Source organism: Acinonyx jubatus, chromosome A1 (genome assembly GCF_027475565.1).
Source record: "Acinonyx jubatus isolate Ajub_Pintada_27869175 chromosome A1, VMU_Ajub_asm_v1.0, whole genome shotgun sequence".
In the NCBI taxonomy this organism is placed as follows: domain Eukaryota; kingdom Metazoa; phylum Chordata; class Mammalia; order Carnivora; family Felidae; genus Acinonyx; species Acinonyx jubatus.
Genome location: NC_069380.1, coordinates 187,899,994 through 187,919,734, shown reverse-complemented (window position 1 = coordinate 187,919,734; position 19,741 = coordinate 187,899,994). Strand labels below are relative to the sequence as shown.

The 19,741-nt window shown below is 41.7% G+C and overlaps 2 protein-coding genes across 2 annotated transcripts in view; one reads left to right on the top strand and one right to left on the bottom strand.

Moving 5' to 3' along the window:
• Positions 1 to 671: 671 nt before the first annotated feature.
• GARIN3 (golgi associated RAB2B interactor family member 3) lies at positions 672 to 3,774 on the bottom strand. The gene is made up of 2 exons (XM_015063959.3): positions 2,998 to 3,774; positions 672 to 1,966 (listed from the first exon to the last, which is right to left on the bottom strand). Exons 1-2 carry the CDS (start codon positions 3,757 to 3,759, stop codon positions 782 to 784), a joined length of 1,947 nt encoding a protein of 648 aa, XP_014919445.2. The 5' UTR covers positions 3,760 to 3,774; the 3' UTR covers positions 672 to 781.
• A 12,182-nt stretch (positions 3,775 to 15,956) lies between these two features.
• Positions 15,957 to 19,741, top strand: part of ITK (IL2 inducible T cell kinase) — a 61,037-nt gene continuing 57,252 nt past the window's right edge. The window contains exon 1 of the mRNA XM_015063958.3: positions 15,957 to 16,386. Within this exon, the coding sequence (XP_014919444.1) occupies positions 16,249 to 16,386 (138 nt within the window). The 5' untranslated portion in view covers positions 15,957 to 16,248. The remainder of the gene's footprint in view (positions 16,387 to 19,741) is intronic.

The window sequence follows — 19,741 nt, the reverse complement described above, 5'->3', positions numbered from 1 at the left end:
TTTCTCCAAAGTATATACCTAGGAGGAAGAATTGTTAAGATTGGATCTGGGGTGGGCAAAACTTTTCTGTAAGGAGCCAGATATTAAATATTTCAGATTATTTGGGCCATAAGGTCTCTCTTGTAACTATTCAGATCTGCCATTTTAATGAGAGAGTAGCCATAGGCAATATACAGATGAATGGCTGTGGCTATGTTCCAATAAAACTTTATTTACAAAACCAGGCGGTTAGCAAGATTTGGCCCTCAGGCTGCCAATTCCTGATCTAGATGATAAACTTCTCATTCTGATTACCTAAAAATGCTGCTATACCCCCCTTTACCTCCCAATTATCCCAAGGAGACAAGAGTTCTGTCTTTAGTCTATGGACTGGACTGAATGTCCATGTTCAGGTACCTGCGGGGAGGAGAAAGAAGGGCATAGGGACATAGTGGTGGTGATGCTTTCCAACCCATAGTCTGTGACTTGTAGCCATAGTCTTGGGGAAACCAAAGGCAGAAAGGGGTTGAGGCAAAGCATGGCTCTCAGTTTGGCTCTGCTGGTTATGGGTGGGAGGTCAGGTTCTGTTTGACTGGATGCTGGGGTCTCAGGCTGTAGCATAGTTCACATCACAGAAGCCAATGTGAAGTCACTACCAGGCTAGGGGACATAGACATTCAAACAAGATAGCATTTCTTTTGGAGTTGCATGGTTTCCTTTATTAGAGAAAGCTGGAATTGACTCTCTAGGGATGTTTCCCCGAGGCTGGGTCTCCACTGCAGCTTCCTGTCCGGTCTCCTATTTAAATGGGTTTGGCTTCAAAGATTATTGTCTCCATTGTCTCAGATGTCAGGGTACTACAGATATCCTCCTGGCCATCCTGGGCTTTCTCTATCTTGGCCTCTATGTTGCGCTTCTCTACCGTCTTAGCCACGAAGTCTAACTCCCTATTGTGTGTTGTGGCCGCCGCTTTTGAACCAGAAATGACTTTCAAGCTCTTGAAGAAAGAGCCAATTTTACTGGATTTCTTACTTACAGTACCTGAACTGTTTGCAGATTTTATCTTCCCCAATTTGTGAGCTGTCCTTGACTCCTTTGCCACAGAGCTGCCACTCTTATGAGAGTGGTGTCCTCTCTTTCTTACATGGCTCTGCCCTTTCTCCTTTTTGTCATCTCTTTTGTCATGGCTGGATAAGGACCGGTGGGAGGATGATTTCTGGGTTGACTTGTTCCCTCCCGTCCTGTGGTGACTTTCACCTGTCCTGTGGTGATGGGAACTTTTCCTACTGGAAGTTCTATCTTTCTTTTCTCGTCTTTCTTTTTTTCCCTTCCGGGTTTCAGCACTGGGCTGGGAGACCTTCTGGCTTCCATCCCGTTCACACATGTAGCCTTCACTCTGCAAGGTTGAGACGAGGGGTGCTGCTACTGGGTCTTTCCCAGTAGGTGTGCCAGTCATCACTGCACCTGCAAACACCACAGTCATGCTGCTCGCTGAGGAGAGATTGGCAGTTCCTGTCGTTACTGTAGAATTACCTACTGAGGATGTGCTTGCAGCGCCCAAGGCCACGTTTGTACCCTCTGAGGATATATTGACAACACCTGCAATGGCCTTGTTGGATCCACTTTCTCCCGGACATTTGGCGGTGGCTCCAGCCAGGGCCACTGTGTTTACCTGGCTTGGACCTATAGCTTTGGTTGCCGATATGCTCTGAGCACCGGAGGAAGGCCTCGTTCCTGCCCCTGCCACTGCTAAGCCTGTTGTAGCACTCGTTGCTGTCCCTGCTACTGCCATGCCTGTGGCTGACCTGGATGCTGCTCCTTCAGTAGCCCCTGAAGTCTTCAGGACTGCAGGTGAACCAGGCATTCTGCGGTGGGCATGATGGATTCCCTCTCCCCCAGCGTAACCAGAAGAGGTGGCTCTAGACACCTCATGAGGCTTGTGAAGCCTAAACTCATCCTGATCCCCTTCTCCATGGAGCTCTGGGGTCTGTGTCAGGGGAGGAGAAACAGGTAAGAGAGAGATGACAAAGTGAGACTAGAACTTTCTACTTCTTTCTCAACCTGGAACTGAACAACCCAAGGGCTTATAATTGGAAAGACCTTCAAAATTATCAAGTCTATGCTCCCACTTGATGCAAGAGCCCATCTGCAGCACTCCTGTCAAATGGTCACTTGGCGGGGCGCCTGGGTGGCGCAGTCGGTTAAGCATCCGACTTCAGCCAGGTCACGATCTCTCAGTCCGTGAGTTCGAGCCCTGCGTCAGGCTCTGGGCTGATGGCTCAGAGACTGGAGCCTGTTTCCGATTCTGTGTCTCCCTCTCTCTCTGCCCCTCCCCCGTTCATGCTCTGTCTCTCTCTGTCCCAAAAATAAATAAACGTTGAAAAAAAATTAAAAAAAAAAAATGGTCACTTGGTTTTGCTCAACACTCCCAGCACCAGGGGAAGCACTCATACAGTTCCCCATCTTCATGTATTTTTATTTTATATACATGGGTTTATATCTCTGCAGGACAGTTCCTAGAAGTAGGGTTTCCTGGGCCAAGGAATCCACACATTTCACATTGTAGTGGCTGCTAAAATTGTGCATGTGCAGACACACATGGGTTGTCCTGATTTTAATCAGTACGTGGTAGTCACAGGGATACAGAAGAAAGGACTTCCTAATTGTTAACAGTGTTCCACAGCTGATGAGACTAACTGGGTTGGGGTAAGTGTTGAAGAAGAGATTAGACAACCAAGATGCTGTGGAAGGAATTAACAACCTTGGGTATGAGACCAGAACAGCTGCTAGCTAAGGTCTCTCTAAAAGTCAGCCCCATGGGACAATTTTGAGATGCGCTCAGGAGCTCCCCCAGTGTGGTAAGTCCTGTAGTGGTGGCTCATTTGACTGTGTGCCTATTCAAGTGGAATGTGTTTCCCAGGTGAGCCTCAGAGAGCACCAGAGGTTTTGTAGGACTAGCTTTCAGCTACTCTGCCAAAGCCCCCTGCCTCATTTGCTTGAGTCTCTGTTGATGCTTACCACTAGGCTTTTGTCATCCTCTAAGGTGGCTTCATCCCCAGTTCGCAGTGTCGGGGTACTGCTGCAGCTATCCACTGGTGGTCTCAGGAGATAGACAAGTTTTTCCCAGTAGCAAAATAGGTCTTCTCGTGCATCTGAAGAGGGACACAGCTGCAGATAGAAAGTGCGGCCAGTGGCCAGCTTTAGGCGCAGCTGCTGTTTCTCGCGATCATGAATGGAGATCTTGACAAACTTTAAAGGAAGTAGCCTGGTGAGCTCTAGGGTCTTCATGGGCTTGCAACCTCTCCCCTTAGTGGTCCGGGCGTGTCTGGCATGCTCCTCACAGACTTTTGTTGGTCGAGCCAGTAGCATGACATCAGGTAAAGGGAGGATGGGGCTGGTGGATGCGATGCCCACAGTCACCATTCGGACACGGTTGTGTACATCAATCACCTCTCCTTTTTTGCTGATCTGAATAAAGTCGCTTTCAAACATAGGTGCGTATTTGAAAATGTCATACTCTCCTCCCTTGTACAGTTGTCGTTGCAGTTCCCCCATGGAGGTATCGAACACGCCCATTGAACGGTAGCTGTGGGCCGTGTAATAAGGTAACAAATACTCGCTGCTCACGGTTCTCTTCATTTGAGACAGCTCCACCAGCCACAAATCGAGTCCTTGAGAGAGAGAGGGAGTGAAGGCAACTGCCCATCTCCCTACAGGGCTCTGCCTAAATCTCTTCCCACCACCGCATTTATCCTCCAGTCCTTTGTGACCTGTCTTCATCACACACCCCTTTGTCCCAGCCTCTAAGCAGTCACCCCCTTGATGCAGGGTCACCAGTCTCCCCCCATCCCCCACTCCCCACCCCAAACTAACCACCACCTCACCAGGGAACAGGCTGACCCTACCAGGATGTAGATGTGTGTAGACCAGATATTCTTTTTAATCAAGATATTGGGATACGTGATTTATGAAACAATTCTGCTTTTGTAAATATCTGGGTGGTTTCCAGTTTCGTTGTTGTTACAGATATCCTTATAATGATCATCTTCCTGCAAGTATAGTTATACATCTGCTAAATTATGTCCTAAGGATAAAATCCTGGAAGTGGACCCTGTGCTTGCTAAGGGCAGGGATCTTGTTGGGATTGCCATTCTGCATGTCCGCAGTGCATAGCACAGTGCTGACAGACACTGGAAAGTAGTTGCTGAGTAAATGGTCAAAGGGGCTACTGCTACCTGTTAGAACCAGAGTTCCAATTACACGGTGGTTTCCAGGGTACGAAGGCTTTTCTCACCCATTTTCTCATATGAAGGAGGTGAAATTTGAAAACCATTGTTTTACAGTGATGAAGGCTCAGGATTATCTTGCTCAGTGTCAGAATGCAGAGCTGGATTCCATCCCAGTACTTGTGACTCAGGTCAGGACTTTTTCCTCTGCCTCAAGCAGCATGGCTCACCATTAGACTTCATTCTGCACCAAATATGGAATCATTCACGGTTAGCAATATGCGTGGGGACTTACTGGGAACCACAGGAATTCATAGAGGTCTTGAATCACCATAGGGTTTCCCGCACTGGTATGCTTGCTGCTTCACTCTTGATGTCTACCTGATAAACCACTGATGTTTTGTTTCTTTGAAAATCTCTTCAGAGAAATTATGGCAAAGATGCCTTTTTAGAGTTTTTTTTTTTTTTCACTTTGCACAGGTGATAAATCCAAATTCCCCCTCCCCCAGTTAGAAGACTACTTCTAAAATAAAAATGCACCATCCAGAATCAGGGATTACCATGTGGAGGTCTTGAAATAAATTTCAACCCCAAAATAATCTTTTCTGTATCTCCAGTGCCTACCACAGTCCCTGATACATTGTAGCCTTCCAATAAATGTTACTTTCCTTGTAGTCATTGAGATTAATTCTTCTATTTGTTTATTCAACAAAATTGATTGAGCAAATATGAATTTGGGGACCAGCTAGAAAATGGAAATGCAAAGATAAAGGTCTTTACCTCCAAAGAGCCAAACTGCTTTTCTCTAAAGATGTGAAATGACTTCTCAAAAACAAAAAACAAAAAACACAAAGTGTCTTCTGTTCTAAGGAGATAATCACTAAAAGTTGACAATATCAGGTTTAAAAATAATAAGCTGGGATTTTCTATATTATACTCAACCATATGTTCTCATAAGTTTTTTTTTTCTGATGAATGGTTAATAATTAAAGAAATCATAATCATATTATTAACAGCTTACAAGCCAGGTATGTTACTAACCACTTCACATTCTTTTAAATCTTTAATCCTCACAATAGATCTATAAATTGTAGATACTACTACTCTCCATGTTTTATAAAGGAGTAAATGAGGCAAAGAGAAGTTAAAAGAGCTTCACCAAGGTCACAAGAGATCCAAAGCGCATGGAAGCCCCCATTCATTTAGTTAATATTGTGAAGTGCCTACTTTGTGCCAGACCCTGTTCTAGGTGCTAGGAGTACAGCAGTGGACAACACAGACAAATGCCCTTGTTCTCACAGAGTTTGTGTAAAGACAGTAAATTAGTCAAATATATGGTATGCCCACTGATGATAAGTGCAGTGGAGAAAGATAAAGTAGGCACGTGGGATGGGAGTATGTGCAAGGAAAGGCGAGCTGCAGGTGGTGGTCAAGAAAAGCTCAATGAGAAGCAATATTTGAGCAAAAACCAAAAGGCGGTCAAAGAGGAAGCCATGCAGACCTCTAGGGGAGTCGCCTCTCAGTCAGAGGGAAAAGCAAGGGCCAAGATTCTGAGGCAGGAGTATCACTGCTGTGTCAGAGGAACACCAAGGGGGCTAAAGTGACAAGAGCAGAAGGAGGGGGAAAGTGGTTGGAGATGAGGCTGAGAGGCAGCCGTGGTGTTGGTAGGGGAGCAGATAGCATGGGACAGACCTTGTAAAACATCGTGAGATCTTTGTCTTTGGGAGATGATTGGACTTTCCTATACAGAGGATCATTCTTGCCACCATGTTGAAAAGAGATTGTTGGGGCACCTGGGTGGTTCACTCAGTTAAGCATCTGACTTTGGCTCAGGTCATGAGCTCATGGTCTGGTTTGAGCCCCGCGTCGGGCTCTGTGCTGACAGCTCAGAGCCTGGAGCCTGTTTCAGATTCTGTGTCTCCCTCTCTCTCTGCCCCTCCCCAGCTCATGCTCTGCCTCCCTCTCTCCCTCTCACCATCTCTCTCTCAAAAATAAATAAACACTAAAAAAAAAATTAAAAAAAAAAAGAGATTGTGGAGGTACCAGGGACAGAAGTGGAGACTGGGTGGCTCCCGTAAAAGACAACGATGGGTAAGAGGTGTGTGGTATCAGTGTCAGTAGTGAAAAGTGAGCAGTTGCAAGACAAGTTTTGAATGAGGCAGCTATTATGTATCCTGGTGTCAAACAGTTTTCAATAACTATTAGTAAGTGAAAAAAAGCAAGTTGCAAAATAGCATACATGGTATGCCATATATTTTGGAATAAAAAGTTGTGTGTGTGTGTGTGTGTGTGTGTGCACGTGCACACAAAGGTGTGCAAAAAACTTGTTGGCTGAGGGAAATGATGGGATGGGGACTTAGTGTTTCAGGACATTCTCTTTTACACCTTTTGGGTTCTGTTTCCAAATTATGGATTGTGCATACTACTTACACAAAAATAGATAATATTTTAAGATTTATAGATTTATAAAAATGTTATGTCAGGGGTGGCTGGGTGGCTCCGTCAGTTAAGCATCCAATTCTTGGTTTCTGCTCAGGTATGATCTCACAGATTTGTGAGATCCCGCATTGTCAGCGCAGAGCCTGCTTGGGATTCTCTCTCTCTCTCTCTCTCTCTCTCTCTCTCTCTCTGCTCCCCCCCCCACTTGCTCCCTCTGTCTCTCTCTCAAAATAAATAAACTTAAAAAAATGTTATGTCAGTAAAGCTCTATTCTTAGAATATTCATTGATTCAGGCCTTGGTCTAGAAAAGAAGTTAATAAATAATTTCATAAAAGTTAACTATAGCACAAAATCTCACGCAAAATTTATGTTTTTTCTTTTTTGATAGAGAGAGGGGGAGAGGGAGAGGGACAGAGAGAATCTCAAGAAGGCTTCATGCCCAGACTGGAGCCCAACACAGGACTCGATCCCATGACCGTGAGATCGCTCAAGCATGAGATGAGCCACCCAGGCACCCCTCAAAGTTTATTTTTTATTTTTCTTTAGGACCTTTCAAAATTTAATTCTCTCCTCCCAACCTTTAAAAGTCTGACATATCCCCTATCAAGAAAATGGAGATCAGTAACTTAAGATCTATTTACTTATTGTCCATTCCATTGTTACTTATTGTCCATTGTGCTAAGAGCATTTGGGTTATCACAAAGTGAGTCTCAAAAATTTTTAAGCATAACTTGCATACAAATATAGAATGAAAACTTAGCAAAGATTTATTTAATCCATCAGTGAAGGAACCAGCAGGATGGTAAAGCTGGTTCAAAGGAAAATCAGAGGAATAGTCATTGGCATTAGAAAAAGAAGTCAGGTGAACATTGTCAGGTTAGATACAAAACTGGTTAAATGTCTACAGGGCAATAAAATCTTAACCTTTGGGGTTATCTTTTTACTAGACAGAAAACATTTGCATCTCTTCTAAACAAAAATCTATAAGTTATTACAGAACTTCACAGAGTCTGAGACTTTAATCAATAATGGATAGTCTTCTTAGGGTACTGAAAATGTTCTCAAATTACATTGTGATAGTTACCAACTCTGACTATACTAAAAATCACTGAACTATATACTCTCAATGGATGAATTTTATGGTATGTGAAATGTATCTCAATAAAGCTGTTAAAAATAATAGATAGCCATACTTTAGACCTAACTTACAGGTCTAATTCCATTGTCTCTCTTCCTTCTCTTAGATAATCAAATAATCCTTGGGCTGGCATGTTAAGCCATGCTTTAATATGGCACTGAGAGTACAGGTGCCTGCTTGACAATTCTTTATTTACATGTTTTGGGTAATTTTTCTTAACAAGGAAGATAGTGAAGCATGTGTGAACCCTAACTTCAGAAAAGCTTACAATACAGTAGAAGAACACACTTCTTGTTCTGAAAGGAAGACAGAACAAGAGGGCAATTAAACATACGATAGGGTAATAGTTAATGAATTGAATGAGTGCTGAACCTAATAACACCCATCACAATATTAAAACCAACAGTAATTGCTTTGCAAGAAAAACTGCCAAAGCCACAATTCTAAGCATAACTTTCCATATATTTTTAATTGGCCTAAGATTGAAGAGACATGCAGAGTGAAAACACTGCATATGATATACGGAGTATAGGTAGACATGCAAGATTATAGGTGGTTGAAATCTACATATTTATCATGGGAAGAGGTTTCAAGTCAATAACCCTTGTTCCCCATCTATTATTTTGAAAACCAGGGCAAACAGTGGCTATATATAGCCTTTTCAATGAATATGCCACCTGAGAGGGCATTGTGAGCTAGGGCAGGATGTGAGGGTGGGGAGATTTCCATACTGTACACAATATGTATCTGCCGGGTAAATCCCCAGGCCTAAAATACAATCCACAGTACTTTTATGTCAATGCTGCTAAGCGAGGTGGTGGCGTGGGATGAGCTGCGGTTAGCCTTTAGGCACCTAGGACTTCAGGAAGCCAACCTGATACTCTGTCTTACCTTCTGGCTGTCAAAAAAAGGCCACAGCCACCTTGACTCTTCCCCTGAGGGCCAGTATGCAAATCAGTTTGCTTCTGCCTTGGGTTTAAAAAGAAAATGAGATGGTATGCATAAAAGAAGCCAGACAGACATTCTAAATAGTTTTATTTCTCAGCATTATGATCCAACTAATGTCACCTCTCTTCCCCTCCTACCTTTTTTCTGCTTCCTTCTTTCTTCTGTCCTGCACGTATTTGGCCCCACACTGAGCCAAATTTCTGCCCTGCTCATCACAGTCTTATGAATATTCTCCTCTCAGCTTCCAGTTTTGCTGTTTATAAGCCATGAGATGTCCTACCTTAGCTTATATATTTGTTTCTTTGATATTATACTTTCAAAGAAGCTTGCCATCAAACACACACACAAATAATACAACAGTTAACATTAAAGATAAAAACAAAGATTAGAAACTGTATAGAGGTAGAGAGAAATAGCTGATCCAGGAGCTGGGATAAGATGATGATTACAATTGAATATTAAATTTAACTTTGAAAAATACTGGAAAAATGTACAATCAATGTTAACATTGATTATCTCTGAGGGGTGACACTAGAAGTAATTATTAACTTTGTCTGTTTGCTGGTTTTCCTTTCCCAAAAAGGATATACTTCACTGTTACAACCAGAAATAAACATCTATTTCAGAAAGTTAGCTCTAAGCTTCCTGACCATCTATTATCACTGTCTTCTGCTAATCAAACCAATAATTTCTGTCAAAAGGCTTAGTTATCTTTAGTTGTAAATTGGAGAATAAAAAGAAATTCTCCCATAATGTCATTTTTTAAACTATGTAAGTTAAAAAGTGACACATTTTTCTACCCTTTCAATTCTGTTTGCTGAAAGTTTGATATGTAAATTCCCTGACACAGTCCTGTGGGGATATATACACACAGTAAAACCTTGGTTTGTGAGCCTAATTCTTACTGTATATTTCATAATGTATAATTCATAATGTATATATACACATATACATTACAATAAACACAAAAGGGTTTTATGTAAAAACAAGATTATGCCCTCCATATTGGTCTGCACCTTTTCCATATTAACAATATATTATGTACTTTTTTTAGAATGATACATTACAGATGTACTTCATTGGTTTTCATGACCTTATAGTGTCCGGTTGAATGGATACATCATACATTATTTAACCACTTTCTCAATGATGCACATACAGACTGTTTCTGTTACAATCAACACTACAGTGAATACTTTGTGCATTTTATCTATGTGCTCATGCTTTTTCTCCCCTCTAGATAGTTCTAGGAGGAATAAAGGTTTATGAAGTTTTGGACTGTTTTCTTAAGTAGACTTCACACCCGGCACAGAACCCAACACTGCTCTTGAACTCACGACTCTGAGATCAAGACCTGAACTGAGATCAAGAGTCAGGCGCTCAACCAACTAAGCCACCCAGGCACCCCAAGGCTTATGAGGTTTTTAAAGAATACCCAAAACATTCTGGGTATCACTATTAAAGAGATATAAGTAAACTTGACCAAGTTCAGATGAGAACCACAAGGAAAATAAAGGGCTTAGAAGCCACATCCTAAGATACAGTTCTTCAAGGATCTCTTTGGCCTGGACACAGGAAGCTCTGGGATTTCATAAGAAGCATCTTTACTTGTCTAAATGGCTATTCCCTAGAACAGAGAAGAGGACCAGAATTGTGGGACCTCAAATGATAAAGCAACACAAATGGACCTTACATTACTGTAAAGGCAGATCATTTATTGACATAGTGGCAACACTCTGGTGTTCCGATGGAGGGCCACCCCACTGTGTTCTTGGTTCCTGTGGTTGGGTAGGGCTGACTGTATCCCACCCCGAAATCCAGGAGAAAGTACAGACCTAGAGATAGACAACAGAACATTCTACTGCCTTGTCTGTGATGTGTGTGAGCATGTCACCCAAGCCAGGTCAATGACCCACAGTTCTGAGAGTTTTGCTGGAACGGTTAGGGAAAAGAATCCGGTTCCAGTGGTAACGCATGTCAGCCTATAACTCCTGGCATCCATTTTGCTGCCATGAGGGAAAGTCTGCCTAAGCATGAAGCCCACATAGAACAAAGAAATGAAAATGAACATTTTCGATGTCATTGTTTATATATGTGGATCCAGTAGTGCCAGATTGAATTGTTTTTTTCCTTGTTATAGGGTGATAATAAATGAGGTTTTCTAGTCAGTTTCAGTTGAGGCCACAAAAGCCTGTAATGATATAATTCAAGGAATCACATACCTTCCTATCCTAAAATAAAGTACTATATCATCTGTGACACAATAAGAAGCAACACGGGTTCTACCAGTAATAGTACTTGCCCACCTCCAGCCTTTAGAAAACCAGGGCTTGAAAAGTCAAGAGAAAGAGACTTGGGTACACCACGCATTTCCTCTCACAACCCACCAAGGGGAAGGAGAGAAGGCGCTTGCGTCCATCAGAAGCCAAGTGATGGAACTTTAAGGGACTACTCAGTGAAATTGACACAAGTCTCAGAGTTTAGGAGAGATGAGGATTGGTGTCTAAATTGTACTTAGAGAAATGTGATGGTGACAGTTTGTGGAGGAGCTATTTATTTGGTGTCAAAAGGGGGAAGGGATGATGCTTGGGGCAAATGGCGTATCCATCAGTTGCAGGGCAAGGGTGCCTGAGTGTTGCAGTAGAACCGTATAAGGGAATAAACTGGCACGCAGTCTCTTTTCATGGAAAATTCAAGAGGACAACCAAGATGGACCGAGGGATCCCAACAGAGTCGGAAGGAGCAGGAGGCACACTGGAGGTGAAGCCCAAGACCTGAGGGTTGGCTCATTGGCCAGTGCAAGTGGCGTCTCCCACATCAAAAGAACTGCTGCCAGAGCCCTCTGAAAATAATGACAGCCACAAAGCACATGACAACACTCTCCCACAGAAGAAAAAGGAACAATTGTGTACCCACCACAAGCAGAGGGCATCGACCCCAGATTACAGCTGAGCCTTGTTGAATGCTGTGACTGTTTTTCTTCTTCCCCCCAGGCCTGAGCCTGAACAGGTGGGTCCGGAGCCAGCCTAGTGGGAGGGGCAAGAGGAAGAGTTAGGAAATGCTGGAAGAGTCAACATGGTCTAAGCTTGAAGCAGGCCCATGCTTGGGAAAAACATGTTTTGAGGAAAAGCATTAAATTGAATACATGTTTGCACTTCTGATTATTACAATGAACTGGACTGGCCTTGCTTTCCCTTTTCTTAACTTCTCATTATGGAAATTTTCAAACATGCAGCAACATGAGGAGAACAGAATGAAGAACCCCCACCTACCCAGCACCCAGTTTCAGTAAATGTCAATTCAGGAACAAACATTTTTCATCTCTTCCCCTACCTATTTCTCCTCCTTCCCTGAATTATAACAAAGAAAATCCCTAGCATTTTATAAGTAGTTATTTCTGTATGTTTCTGTGAAAAATAAGGACTCCTTTAACATAACAGGGCCATTATCACCACTTAAAAAAACTAGTAATTAATCATCAAATACACAGTCGGTGTTCATATTTCCCAGTTGTCTCTTAATGACTTTACAAAACATTTGTTTGAACCCAAATCCAAACAAAAGCATCACATACTTGATATGCCTCTTAAAGTCTCTTTTAATCTGCAGATTCTCTATCTGATTTATTTGTTGCAGACATAGGGTCATTTGTCTTCAGTGTTTTGTGTTTTCTGGACTCATCCAATTGCATTTTTATGTGTCCTTTGCACTGTTCCTTTATCTCCTATACTTCCTGCAAACTTGGATTTAGATCTAGACGTTTGGTGAGATTTGTGTTTGGTTTTTTTCCCCCCTTTGGTTAGACTTCTGCGTAGGTGGTTTTGTGTCCTTCCTCTTTCATTACATCAGGAAATACATAGTGTCTAGTTGTTTCTCTTTTTGTGAGGTTAAGAGTCGTCAGTACATTATAGTATCATCAATCTGATATATAAACTATAAATATTTCTGTTGGCTTTTCACATAATGATTTTAGCCGCCACTGATGACTGCCGCCTAACTCCTTTGTGTCACTTGGATGGCACAATGGTGGTATTCCGTCACTCCCTCCTCATTTGTTAGTTAGTATTCTTTTCTAAAGAAGGATTTTCCCTTATTAAGTATTTGATCACTAAACTGACCTGTAGCTCTTCAAGAAAGACAATAGACACGTTTTATTCTTTCCCTTTGTTTCCTAGTTTTCAGAATAATAAATCGGTTCTCTGGACTCCTCCAAAGGTGATCAGTGGGTTGATTTTTGGGTTTTTTTTAAGCATCTCATGAACTCGTGATTTTAACATTTTGGCTATTCTTCAATTCATCGCAATTACTGTTCTTTTTGACACCCAATTGTTCCATCTTTGACAAGTGGCTCCTGTGGATTGGACTTTTTAAAACCAAAACAAAGGGATTATTTATTTTTATGTTTTCCTGAAAGCTATGAGAAAATATTGAGCCTTTTAAGGTTACATTTAAGTGAGGACAAAGACAAACCCCAGTGAGTGGGCTTGAAGGTATTATCCAAAAGAGAATAAAATTACTTATGATTGTACTTCATGAAGACTTGGCAAATAAAGGCACCCAGTACAACAGTTACTGATGATATTTTGATTTCCCAGATGAGAATACTTTGTGAAGTCCATAAATCTTTCAACCTGAACCAACCAGGTACCCTTTTCAAAGGAGTTTACAGTCTATTATTAAGTATAGTACTATATTATGTATGTTAAGACTAGGTTTGGTGTTTATGATAGAACTTCAAAATAACAGAGGCTTAGAAAATGTAATTTTATTTCTCTTTATGTTAAAAAAGAAAAAGGTGATGCCAGGCTGGCATGGAGAGTCCAAGGTCATTAGGACCTACGGCTTTTTCTATCTTGCATTCCATTGTCCTCAACATGCAATTTTCACCTCATGATATAAAATAGCTGCTCCAGCTCCAACCATCATATCCACATTCTAGCCAGTAGGAAGGGAAAAAAAGAGAAGGAGAAGAGTATGATGACTTCTATTAAGGACATCTCCTGGAGTAAGAGATGCTCATCACATCTGCTATGTTCCATTGGCTAAAAAATAGTCATGTGACTGAAAAATGTAGTCTTTATTCTGGCTAGCCATATGCCCGAGATAACCTTCAGGAGGTCAGTTACCCAGAAAAAAGGGGAGAAGAGATATTTGGAGAAAACAATGCTCCTTGCCTCAAGCCCAGAAAGAAAAAACTACATCGTTTGGGCAGTGTATCTCCACGCATATCTTAAAACCTCAGAATGTAGGAGTGGGAATCATTTAAAGTATCCACTTTTCCCACCTTCTTGAGTGTCTTGACTATGCCAGGGCATCCAGTATATGAAACAAAATTAAGCTGTGGTCTGCTGATTTATGTACAAAACAGAAAATTTTAGATGATTACACTCCTATACAGTAATAATGATTATTTTGTTTCATTATTCATCCCTGCCCAGTATATGCCATCTCTGCTTCCTCTGAGATTTCTTGGTTATTTACTTCATGCCAGAAGTAAGACTTTTACTTTATTTTACTTTAACCATGTACTGTTTCTAAGGCAAGATACACGACTAGCATCCACCACTCAGAGTTTATGGGATTCAGTTCTCAAAAGGACCCTACAAGGAGACTGAGGATCAGAGAGGGTAAGTGGCTTACTCAAAGAGATACAGCTTAGTAAATGACAGAAGCAGCATTCCAACACAAGTTTCTTTGTCTCAAAGCCAAAACATGTTTTGTTTATTAAGCCATTCATACTTCAATATATTTGTCTTAAGTGTTTTATGGTCCTTGTCTCTTTTAACTGTCTAACCCAGCTTGGTGATTATTCATTCAACACATTTAAAAAAAATTCTTTTTTTTTTAATTTTTAATGTTTATTTATTTTTGAGAGAGAGAGAGAGAGCAAGCAGGGGAGGAGCAGAGAGAGGAGGAGACACAGAATCAGAAGCAGGGTCCAGGCTCCGAGCTGTCAGCATGGAGTCCGATGCGGGGCTCAAACCCACAAACCGTGAGACCGTGACCTGAGCCAAAGTCGGAGGCTTACCGACTAAGCCACCCAGGTGCCTCTTTTAAAACATTCTTTCTACACACAAGGCACTGTGATGGTTGCTGAGTATATAACACCGACCAAAAACCACACATAGTCCTTACCATCATGGACCTTCTAGACTACTGGGGAAGACAATCATCAATCCAAAATGTCACCCTCCAAAATGCAAAACGACAACTGTCATAATGGGTATAAAGAGAAAGGTATAAGGTATCATCTGCGTATAATTGGTACATTTGACTTTGGAAAGCCAGGAAGGCTTTCCTGAGGAAGTGACACGCAGAATAAGACTTACAGTGTAATTTAGAGTTAAAGCAGGCAAAGCAGGGGAGAGAAGATGTTGTCAGGCAAAACGAGATGTACAAAGTGGTATAAGGAGAATTTGTGAAGGCTGGAGTGAGAACATGTGAGCCAGCTGGGAGACGAGCCTGGAGGGAAGCCAGAGAGCAGCCCTGCAGTGCCTTGTGTAGGGGCACTGCTACCCCAGTTTTTCACAGCTGAAAACTGAGGCTCAGATCTCTTGAGTAATATGCCTAGAGTCTCACAGCTAGTTAGGTACTGGAGCCAGAATTCAAACTGTGGTAGGTAGAATAATGGATCCCCTAAAGATAGCAAAGCCTAATCCCTGGAACCTATGAATGTGTAGGTTACATGACAAAGGGAAATTAAGGTAGAAGATGTAATTAAAGTTGCTAATAAACTAACCTTAAAATAAGGTGATTATTTTAGGTTATCTAGGCAGGCCCAGGGTAATCTCAAAGTTCTTAAATTTGGAAGAGGGAGACAGACAGAAGAAGAACTTACGTTGTAGAAGATGAGAGAATTTGACCCGCTGTTGTTAGCCCTGTACGTGGAGGAATGCGGGTGGTTCTAGAAGCTGAAAGGACAAGGTAACAGATTCTGCCCTTAGGGATCCTCCAGAAAGGATCACAAGCCTGCTGAAGTCCTTATCTTAGCTTGATAAAGCTCATTTTAGACTTTTGAACTACAGAAATGTAAGATAATAAATTTGTGAGCCACTAAATTTATGATGATTTGTTACAGCAACAACAGGAAACTAAACACAAACTATGCCCATTGGCTCCAGAGCCCATGTGTCTACCCCATGTGCAACATGGCTTAATTGTTAGATCGCCTAAACCAGGAACTATAAAGATTGAACTCTAATGCTTCCTAACATTTTGACTCTCAGAATCTTCAAATATCATTTCCAAACCATACAGCAAAGGGTATGTGTAGTTTTTACATATGCCTCTTAGTTTTGTGAATTTCGAAAGGATGTGGTTACGGCCTGTGACATCAGAGGAGAAGCTCCACATTGTTGACTGAACACTGATAGAAAGATAACATCGGAGGCAAGAGGCCTTTTAACAGCTCTCTGAAAGTCAACTGCCTCCCCAGTGCATTCCTTGCCCTGAAGCTCTGTCCTTTGGCTGTGCTACAGGGTGATGCCCAAGGTGCATCACTTCTCAAGAACTGGATCATGAACAACTTTATCCTCCTAGAGGAACAGCTCATCAAGAAATCGCAACAAAAGAGAAGAACTTCTCCCTCCAACTTTAAAGTCCGCTTCTTTGTTTTAACCAAAACCAGCCTGGCGTACTTTGAGAACCGTCATGGGGTATGTGAACACTTGTGTCTTCTTTTTCTAAACAGTATTTTTTATTTAGACTAGGCTGAATCATGAAGATATACCTAGCATAAAATAAGGGGACACAGACATGCTGGTTACGACCACCTAAAAAGTACAATAAGAGTAATCCGAAGAGAATGTGGAGAAAAGTCCAGAGGTGGGGTTGTTATATTAGGTGATTTTAGTTCTAAAATCTGCAAAAGAGTAAGTTTAATATTTATTAATGGTTTTTTCCTGCAAGTTTAATTTTAAAATTATAATAATTTATGTGGCAAATGCTATGATTGGATAGAATTTGAACTTCATCAGAAATACACTAGATTTTATGGAGCTTAGATGAATAACATATTAGCATTCAATGGGACCTAAGGGATGATCTAGCCCAGTTATCTTAATTTATAATGGAGGCAACTGATACTTTAAGTGATATTTCAGTGTCAACATTTTTATGAATTTACTTCTATATGTCCCAATGGTCATTATTCACTTAATATCTTGAAATAATATTCCCTAGGCACCTAATTATCTAAAACTTGCAAGGCCCAAAAGTAAACCTCTATACCCCTTGGAAAATTTACCAGGGTTACCATGGTGTTATGCAATACAAACCAGTGGTTCTTACCCAGATGATTACAGTTGCTTATCTAGGTCAGTCTTTTTGTATATCTAGAGATAGTCTTATATTCTTTCTACAACAGCAGTGATAATAACATCAACATGAATAATCATAACAATATAGTTGGGTACAAAAAACACTGCATGAGGAGAAAGGAGACCAGACTCTACTTCTCTCTAGATGATGGAGCCTGGGTAAGCGTCTCTACCTTTTGCGTCAGATTCTTCCTTTACAAAATGAAGGGTCTGGAAGTACTACCTCCTTTCTTGAAAAATTTGAGCCCCTGTTTAGCCCTTTGCAGTACATTTTCAAAGCAGGTGTGTGACATTGTACTAAATCATTGTATTAGTTTTTCTATCATTAGGGAGGTAAGGCAGGGTTTTCACCTATATTTTACTGAAGGGGAAATAACATTAGGTGCTTTATGGTTAGGGACAAAGGCATCCCCATGCCTTGTTAGGATCTGACTTAGTAGGATAAGCATGAGTTTGGGACTTTTTGAGAACCAGGCTTTGAAGTGTTCCATGAAATGGAGCCCTGAAGGAGGCCTGGGTATGGAGCCTATGGGTGTTGCAGGCGAAATACTATCATATCACTTCTTAGAGATTCAGACATGCTCTTCTTCAGCATTGATATCTTACTGATATCAATCAATAATCAATCAGAAGGCATAGAGAAATACTTACGTAAACGACTTGCACACAAGCATGCACTATGTATCACTTATAAATAACAAGAGCATTACACTTGTGGCAAGAAACCTTTTAAAAAAAAATTTGAAAGCCTCCAGGCACCTGGTTGGGTCAGTCAGTTAAGAGCTTGACTCTTGATTTCAACTCAGGTCATTGATCTCACAGTTGGTGAGTGGAGCCTGCTTAGGATTCTCTCTCTCTCTCTCTCTCTCTCTCTCTCTCTCTCTCTCTCTCACTGTTTTTCAAAAATAAATAAATAAATATTAAAAAAATTAAAGCCTCAGTCTTACCATCTGTAAAGTGGGTATGTTAACAGTACCCATGTCATGAGAATGTGGTAAAGACTAACAGAGAGAATGTATTTAGACTGAACTATTTGAAATTACCACTCAGTGGATCAAGACAGGCCAGACAGTGGCGATTTCAAATAGTTCAACTTAATACGTAAAGTACTTAGCATAAGTTCTGTCACCTAGTAAACGCCTAGTAAAAATTAGCCTTTTTTTGTATCATCGTCACGTCTCGAAAGGAGCTAGCAGGGTGTCATAACATATTCATTTTCAAATGAAGGAAAACGTTCAAAGTCAAGCTAACATCAGGTTCCTGGATTCCTTCTCTTCTGTGACTAAATACAAGACTGTGGAGAGAGACATACATTCATGCATTACGAAATGTGTGATGCTGAGGCAGCCATTGCCCCTCTCGAGGTCACAGCTTCTTTTTCTCTTTTCTCATTTGGAAAATTATGTTTCTTACCCTGTCTTAAAATACCGTGGACTTATGACATCATACAGAAAGTAATCCTTCTACCTACTCAGAAAAACATTCCATAATTTTGCAAATTAAGTATGTTTTTTTTTCTAACTTTAAAATATCCATTTTCTAATTTTAAATATCCATGTCTAAATATCCATCCTGATTGAGCCTGTTATTTTGACACCGATTTCGCTCTGGTGTCTAGTGTTGAAACGTGTGAGTGTTTTCAGGGGAGCCGGGAAGCGCCTCAGCCTGGCGGAGCAGTGGCCCAGAAAGAAGCACAACGTTGGCAGGTGGTGGGTCGCTGGCAGGCATGCTTTCAGACACCACCCTGTGCCTGCCAAATTCGTTGCAAAGTGGTCCCTGATGCCTGGCATTCATTAACAGAGGACAATGAGATTAGGGCCCCCAGTGTGCTGATAAATGTTGAACTAGCCTACAGTGGTAGTGGCAGTGGAGAGCATCAGGCAGCTCTAATCCATAGTGTTTGCTGATTTCTCTGGTGTAAATACTCCCATCACGGCCAATTTCAAACTACTGGTGTGATGTCTCTGGCTCACAAAATTCCTCCAGATTTAGCAATCAGCCCTCATGGCCCACAGCAAGCCAACTCCAACATACCAATGACAGCTTTGAATACAAATAGTCTCCGGAGAGGGACTCACCAACCAAGCCACATGCTTAGTTTGCACATGACTGAAATTAGATTATTTCCAGGGGCAAAAGAGAAATGGAGGGAGGGCCTGGGTAGTTCAAGTGAGCATGGCATGGAAGGGACAGCACAGACGGACACAAGCATCACTGATTGGTGAGGCCAGTATAGCTAAGTAGAGCTGGATTCAACTTCTGGCTTTATCACTTTCTGGATGTGGGGTCTCAGGCAAGGTCTTTAAACCTTTTAAGCCTCTGTTTGCTATTTGTAAAGTGAGGGCCCCAATGCCTCCAGGCGATGTTGAGTATTTCATAAGGAAGGCATGTCATAAGCTCGGTACTAATGATCTTCTGAAGGACCCTCAGGAGAACTGGAAAGGTTTCCCGGTTTTAATGTCTCTGCACCTTAGGGATCAAGCGTGTTCTTTTCACCATAGTGTGGGAGCCATTATCTGTATGTGGGACAGTCAAGACCACCATTCTACTCAGGGTCTGGTTATGGGTCTCCACTTCACATGGGCTCTCCCCGTTAGCCTGCAGTCGAATCCAGCAGCGGAAACATCTCTTGGAGCATGCATCCTTCTTGAATTAAAGATGACAGGTCAGGAGATGGTCCCCCTTTCCTTGC

Coding starts and splice junctions, on each gene's coding strand:
- GARIN3 (XM_015063959.3), bottom strand. CDS start 3,759: ATGAAGACAGGTCACAAAGGACTGGAGGATAAATGCGGTGGTGGGAAG. Junction 1,967..2,997: donor AGGATGACAAAAGCCTAGTG/GTAAGCATCAAC, acceptor CCCCTGACACAG/ACCCCAGAGCTCCATGGAGA.